The sequence below is a fragment of the Pteropus alecto genome, unplaced genomic scaffold, assembly GCF_000325575.1.
Source record: "Pteropus alecto unplaced genomic scaffold, ASM32557v1 scaffold3, whole genome shotgun sequence".
Classification (NCBI taxonomy): Eukaryota; Metazoa; Chordata; class Mammalia; order Chiroptera; family Pteropodidae; genus Pteropus; species Pteropus alecto.
This window is the reverse complement of record NW_006442484.1, coordinates 38,653,189-38,661,187: the sequence shown is the minus strand read 5'-3', so window position 1 is coordinate 38,661,187 and position 7,999 is coordinate 38,653,189. Positions and strand designations below refer to the sequence as shown.

Genomic DNA, 7,999 nt, shown 5'->3' with positions numbered 1-7,999 from the left:
GAGAGAGAAAGAAAGAAAGAAAGAAAGAAAGAAAGAAAGAAAGAAAGAAAGAAAGAAAGAAAGAAAGAAAGAAAGAAAATAGATTAAATGTGATTTTGATATTTTTTTTTATTTCTTTACCAGGGAGGCTCAAATATCTTCATAACAGTAAAACAGAAGAAACAGTACCGTGCACTGAAGAAGCTGATGTATGAGGACTCTCAAAAACCAGTACCTCGCCCAGGAGTAAGAAAGCATCTAGATTTTTTTTGACGCTTCTAAAAAAGTTTCATATATATTTATCTTTAAAAAACATACATGTGTTTTTAAAATTCTTAACAAAAATTGCTTTTGACAAAAAGTTTTAAAATATGTCTCCTGACAAAGCTTTTGATGGTCTTTTTGTCTGTTTTGACTATAAGCTATAATTATAGTTTGGCAAAAACACTTATTATTTTATTTATGCCGAGGAAAAAGTTGTAAATCCAAGGACTCTGTGTGTGTGTGTGTGTGTGTGTGTGTGTGTGTGTGTATGTATGTATCCTATTACTTTGATTATTGCTCTTTTTTTCTTTTTTTTTACCCACAGAACAAGTTCCAAGGATTCATCTTTGACTTAGTAACAAATCAGATTTTTAATATTATCATTATGGCTCTTATCTGTTTCCAAGCAATAGCCATTATGATACAAAGTGATGAACAGAGTCCCAAAATGGATGCTGCTCTTTACTGGATTAACTCAGTTTTTGTTATGCTGTACACTGGAGAATGTCTCCTGAAACTCATCTCTTTCAATTGTAACTACTTCACCATCGGATGGAACATTTTTGATTTTATGGTAGTCATTTTCTCCATCACGGGTAAGATTTAATTTAGTCATATTTTCATTTGTAGTAAAATTAATTCAAACAGACTCTTATTAAAATGTCTCCTGAGATATAGCCTCTTAGTAAGCAAAACAGGTAGGGACCTTTGCTATTGCCAACAGAAATGCTTTACATTTTTGCATTCATTCATTTGCATATACCTGACCCATGAAAGATATTCAAAAATACTTTTTGAATTAATACATAGACTTTACTTCACAGACCACCAGATAAATACTTAATTATCCCGTCAGTATTATCACCTACACATTTTTTTTTAAGGATGACAGTAGAAGGATCTTTATATCTTAGAATGATATAACCTTTCAAGCTCACTATTTTCCTCTTCCTCTAATCTCTAAAACCGTTTCTAACTTTCGCAACACTAGAGTTTAAGGCTGTAATGAATTGGTCACTAGTTTTACTCTGGAGATGTCAGTGTTTTCTTTAACCAATACATTTGAATACCCTCTTTGTGAATAGATATTATGTATGCTACATGCAAAGAATTCAGTAGTAAATAAGATAGGCATAATTCCTGCATACACATAGTTTATAATCTATTAAGGGATACATGTAATTAACAATGCATTTTAATGTTGTGCTATGAAGGGTGTGATAAAGGAAGAAGCACAGGGTGCTATGGAGATGCAACAAAGTGAGAAGCACCTAATCAGTGAGTAAAGGTCAGAGAAAAACTTTGTGGAAGAAGCAAAAATCTATATAGATACCTATTGGATAAGGAGGTAGTCAAATAATCTAGGATAAAAGTGTTTTTAGGCAGAGAAAAGTTTTTTTTTTATTGTCTGCTTCCCATAAGACACATTATAGATGTAAGATCCATGAGAATAAGGACAATATTTAAGTGTTTATTGTCAAATACTATTCTATGTAGTAAAAAATGTAGATAAACTGTCTGTCCAGCTTTGCTTCCAGAAAATTCATTCATCCAGTTAGCAGTGGAAGCAGTGTAACTAACTACAGATAGACAAGTTCAAGAAGCTCGATAGAAAAGTACATAAAGACAAGAGTGGGGTGATAGGAAGATAAAAGAGGAATATGGAATTAATGAGCCCTATGAGACTGAAGTGGGAGTTACTGAATCAGAGATCTGGAAAGAGGAAATTGCAGTTAGAGAGAAAGCTGAATTTGAGATCTCTGAAAGTCAGGTACCCTGCCTGGGTCCAGAATATGGCCAAAGATGTGTATGACTAAAGTAAAATAATAGAGATGATTAAAGATAAGAAAGCCAAAGACTGAGAGACTGGCCTTTGAATGGGTTGTTGATTTTAGGTGCTGGGATGGAAAGAGCAACATGAGACAAGTACTAAAGACGGAATGAAGAATAAAATCATAGAGCCAATAAATTAGGAGATGGTGTAGTTAAATGGCATGATCTTCAAAGTATCTGAAATTTCTTTTTTTTTTTTTCTTTATAAATATCATGGGATGAAAAGGTGTCTAGAAATCACTTTGGAAAGAAAAAGAGATGCTTGCTTATTCCATCTTCGTACTCTGAGAAATATGTAGTGGGAAGAATGAGCTGTCTGCACTTGAGAGTTTTGCAAGGGAAATTGTTTTCTCATGATAGGTTCAGATTTTAAATTAGAAAGGAAATGAAGAAAATTTAGTGGTGAGGATGTAGAAAAATTTGTTTATAAGTAAATGGGGATACCTCCTGCTTAATGGAGGAGTTTGGAAGATTGAAGAGAAATGAAAATTAAGCCAGAGTTGAAGTTTCACTGAAACACTGTGGAGATGAGAGTAGAACACAGAAATGCCATCATTGACAGTGACCAAGTTCAACAGAAATGTGAGACATGCTCTTTCCAGATTCAGCAAACATCATGTCATTTAGAAGCTTCATGTGATTCTCTCCTCCCTGACCATCTCAACTCAAAATGAACCACCTTCTCTCCAGTACCTCCAGAGAATATTTCTTATGCTTTTTATGGTGATTATAATCTCACATTGTTTTATAGTGCTATCTTGCACTTCCATAGTTCCCTCATTCACACACCACCTCCTGAAAAAAAAAAACCTCTAGGCAAAGACTCATTTATTCAGTTCACATTTAAAGTTCCTAAGGGCCCAAATACTACTTATTAAATAAATTAATTAAATTATAATCTGTGAGTCACTGAATGCTGGACATTTTTTGTAATTTATCAAGCAGGCTTTTCTGCCTTGCATTATAATTAGTTTAAATATCTACCTCTGTAAATTTGAGAACAGAAGTTATATAATTCATCTTTGCCTGTTTGCATGATACCTTTGTTAATTATCCAGTAAAGGTTGGATGGAACTAACTTTCTTGATCCAACTACAATCAGAAAAAAAATATGACTTCTGTCCTATGTTATGGATTCATGCCATTTGTGATTCCAGAAGTACTTGATCCATAATATTCCTAGAATGATAGTACAAACAATCCTCTTCAAATTTTGCTGGATACTCTGAGCATTGCCACAGATTGTATTTGGCCAACCCAAACTTTCAATATGTGCAAACTATTATATGAGAAGAATTAATAAAATGGTCCTAACATATAGAAAAAAAGTAAAATAAAAAATAATTTATATTTCTCTAAATACAATCAAATTTCAATAATTTTACTACTTGCTTTATCTTTCTCCACACTAAGGACTACTTCTGCCTTCGATGGTAGGCTACTATCTTGTGCCTCCTTCCCTTGTGCAACTGATACTTCTCTCTCGGATCATCCACATCCTGCGTCCCGGGAAAGGACCAAAGGTGTTCCATGATCTCCTGCTTCCTTTGATGCTGTCCCTTCCGGCATTGTTGAACATCAGCCTTCTGATCTTCCTGGTCATGTTTGTCTATGCCATCTTTGGAATGTAGAACTTTGCCTATGTTAAAAAAGAAGCTGGAATTAATGATGTGTCTAACTTTGAAACCTTTGGCAGCAGTATGCTCTGTCTTTTCCAAGTTACAATATTTGCTGGTTGGGATGGGATGCTCAATGCAGTCTTCAATAGTAAATGGTCTGATTGTGATCCTGATAAAATTAACCCTGGGACTCAGGTTAGAGGAGATTGTGGTAACCCTTTTGTTGGGATTATTTACTTTGTCAGTTACATCCTCATATCATGGTTGATCATTGTAAACATGTACATTGTTGTTGTTATGGAGCTTTTAAATATTGCTTCTAAAAAACAAACCAAGGCTTTGAGTGAAGATGATTTTAGGAAATTCTTTCAGATATGGCAGAGGTTTGATCCTGATAGAACCCAGTACATAGACTCTAGCAAGCTTTCAGATTTTGCAGCTGCTCTGGATCCCCCTCTTTTCATGGCAAAACCAAACAAAGGCCAGCTTGTCGCCATGGATCTTCCCATGGCTGTTGGGGACAGAATTCATTGCTTTGACATCTTACTTGCTTTTTCAAAGCGAGTTATGGGTAAAGATACAAAGATAGAGAAAGTTCTATCGGAGATGGAATCAGGGTTTATGTTAGCCAACCCGTTTAAGATCACATATGAGCCAATTACAACTACTCTGAAACGAAAACAAGAAGCAGTCTCAGCAACCATCATTCAACGTGCTTATAAAAGTTACCGTTTGAGGCAGAATGACAAAAATACATCAGATATTCATATGATAGATGATGACAGGGATGGTCAGGCTATCTAAGAAGATGCCTATTTTGATAAAGCTGAAGAAAAAACTATTCAAAACTAGATCTAATCCCACTTACCACCTTTTCACTTTCTTCACATATCCCCCAAGTGTTAAACGTTTAAACTAGAAATAAAAGCAAAAATTAGAGAAAGTAGAAATTTCACTTGATACTTGTTTACAACTCATGGAAGTTAAGCTTGTTTTCACAAGACTCTGTGTCAAATTCATTTTTTAACCCTATATATTTAGTGTAACCAGTACAATCCTTTAAACTACTGCAGTGGTTAAAATTGCCATTTGATAATCTGTTGCTTGTTTTCTCTATACAGTTTATGTGGTATGTGCTTCTTCTGGAGAATGGGGGGATAGTGATAGAGATTAGCAGCAAAAGGGCTTCTTTGTAATATTTTATGTGTACTTTAACTTGATGGGATTCAAGTCCCCACTTTCTTAATGTAGGATAGTGTTTAAAAAAACAGTACCATGCTACAGGCCATTAAATTATAAACTTGCCTTGTCAGGTGCCAATTGGGGGAAGAGGAAGGGCAGTTCTTAGAAAGTGCCTTTGAGATCAATCACAGAGACCCTTGGGCTAAATAAAACCACATTTGAAAAGACTAATTGAAGCTCTGTTTTTTGTTTAGTTTGTTTTTATTTTCTTTTATTTTTGGTATGAGGAATTAACGTTTCATTGTTCCTGGATTCTTGGTTTCTTATCTATGGCTAGTTCCAGCTAGCTCCAGTTCTTTAATAGAATCGCTTTGTAGAACAAGAGTAATAAAGGGAAAACACTTAAGACCTAGGTGTTTTTCATTTTTCTCATTTACATTTTTAAAGTATACATTTACTAAAATGATATAGTAGGGAATATTTTAGTAGACTCAAGTTTAATCATAAAACTGATGTGCTTTTACCATTTATCTATGTCAGTATATAAGATCTGGCAAATGCATATCATAATATGAATTAGAAGAGTCAAGGGCTATCATTGTAGGGGTTTTCACAGTGTCTTGATCCTTAGTTGGGAAACTGTGGCCACTTTGAAGTATTTTTCACTGTACTTTATGATTCTTTATAATGTAGAGGAAGAAAATGACCACTGAAACTGTGAGGACTCTGATTTAGGAGATCAAAGTGTAAGCTCATTGTTGGTGGGGTTTTATAATATTAATATATGCAAGTTAGTTTTCACTTACTTTTATCTTTCCTAGTTTTTTTGTTTTTATCTCATTATATACATAATTATTCTGTAAAATGTTTTATGTTTGAAAACTTTTATTTTCACTATTGAAATTATTTTTAAAAGATAGGCACAAAGTTGTTTTTTGACATATTCATAAAAATGTCATATTCATGTAATTTGAGAATCTGAAATTTATTCTTTTTGTATGAAGATTGATTTCAATGTGCCTACAAAGTTCTAAAAGATTTAAAAGGAAAATATGTGTATTGTTGACTTAAATGACAAGTTTTCAATGTTGTATATATTCAATACCACTTAAATATCAGTAATTGTATTTTGTTATGAATGCATGATGTTGAGCCTTAACTATTATATTCCAACCATTTCTGCTCCTCAAAAATGTATTTAGCCTGACCAAGATGCCTTTGGGAGATCCTCTAAGCAAATGTAAATTCAGGATTCTGTTTCTTTCTTCTATAAGTGTTCCTTCCCCTCCCTTCTCCTCCCATTCTCCATCATGTGATGTGGTAACAGCTGGTACTTTATCTAAGCTTCTTAGTTTTCTATATCTTGGAAATGCTTTAATGTGAAAATTGCTTCGGAATTTAAACTGAATCTTAGCTTACTTCTGTAAATTCCGTAAAGACCGCAAACTGATTTTAGTTTAAAAATTATGTTTTACTCGTAACTTACTCGTGTTTGCCAAAATTGTGTAAGGAATTATTTTTAACAAAGTCTTACAGTGTAGTCTACCTTTTAGATACTGTAGAGAATAATAAATATAACCTGTTAACCACACTAAGCTTTGTTGTTTTTCCCCACCCCCCGCTTTGGAAAGACACGTTGACAACTTTCTATAATAAGAACTTTTTAAAATGAGCCTTACATTAAAGCTTATTCATTAGGGCTCAAAATTCAAAACTGGAAAAATTTATGCTTCCTTTGGATTCACTTAATTTGGTAAAATTAATGTTAGTGAGCTTACCAGATACCCCTACACACTGACAAAATGTAATAAGCACTCCTCTTATTGAGATCATAGGTTTACTAGATATATTTCAGTATTATTAGAATTTGCTTTATAGAAGATAATGCTTACATTAAAATTATTGGTATGCTACTATTTAATAATATCTGCTTCTTTAAAAAATTATTTCTGGTGTTTTAAATATAATATACTTCAAAATGATTTTAAAGTTATTGGAAATAACTGCCATTTATTGAGCAGACTGTTATGCCCAGCCTTGAGCTAAGTATTTATCATGCATGAGCTCAGCATTCACAACTCATGAAGCAATAATAATTCTCATTTTATAGATGAAAAATATTAGGCTTACACAATTATAGAAGCTGAGATATGCCACAGTATGCCATGTGCAAGCTGGAGAACCAGGAAAACCAGTGGTATAATTCAGTTCAAGTCTGAAGGCCTGAGAATCAAGGGAACCAATGGTGTAGCTCCCAGTCCAAGGCCTAAGAAGGTGAGGAGGGCACTGGTGTAAGTCCAGAATCTGAATATGAAGGCCCAGAAACCAGAAGCAACAATGTCCAAGGGCAGGAGAAGGTAAGTGTCCCAGCTCAAGAACAGATAATTCACCCTTCCTCCACATTTTTGCTCTATCCTGGCCTTTGGTGAATTAGATAATGCTTACCCATGTTGGCGAGGGCAATCTTCTTTTTCTCATCCTTTTACTTTAAATATATGTATGTCATTAAATTTGAAGTGAGTTTCCTGTAAGCAGTATATAGCTGGGTCATATTTTTTTTATCTACTTTTTATTAGTGTATTTAGATGATTTATATTTAAGGTATTTACTGATATGTTAGTACTTTAGGTTGCCATTTGTTATTTGTTTTCTATTTGTTCCTCTGGTCTCTTTTCTATTTGTTTGTTTATTTGTTTCTCTGTTTCTCTTTTCTTGCCTTTTTGCACAATATTTGAACATGTTTTAAGATTCCATCTTGATTTATCTATAGTGTTTTGAGTGTATCTCTATATTTTTGGTAGTGGTTATTCTGGGTATTACTATTGACTTATTAATATATCTATCTATTTATCTTCTCTCTCTCTCTATCTATTTATCTATCTATCTATCTATCTATCTATCTATCATCTATCTATCTATGAATTATATAGTCTACTAGTATCCACATTTTATCACTTTGAGTGAAATGTAGGAGCCCCATTTAGGTACCTGTTTTCTTCTTCATTTTTAAATATCATTGTCATGGAGATCAGATGATGATATAATTTTTATTCCAATCATCAAATATGGTTTTAAAACTCATGAAGAAAAGAGTTTCTTTTATGTACGCATATTTCTGCTTT

General features: G+C 33.4%; 1 protein-coding gene across 1 annotated transcript in view; it reads left to right on the top strand.

Moving 5' to 3' along the window:
- The window catches only part of SCN7A (sodium voltage-gated channel alpha subunit 7), a 72,461-nt gene extending 65,993 nt beyond the window's left edge, over positions 1–6,468 (top strand). The window contains exons 23-25 of the mRNA XM_006921157.3: positions 124–225; positions 569–839; positions 3,490–6,468. Coding sequence (XP_006921219.2) covers positions 124–225; positions 569–839; positions 3,490–3,707 — 591 coding nt within the window. The 3' untranslated portion in view covers positions 3,708–6,468. The remainder of the gene's footprint in view (positions 1–123; positions 226–568; positions 840–3,489) is intronic.
- Positions 6,469–7,999: the final 1,531 nt, after the last annotated feature.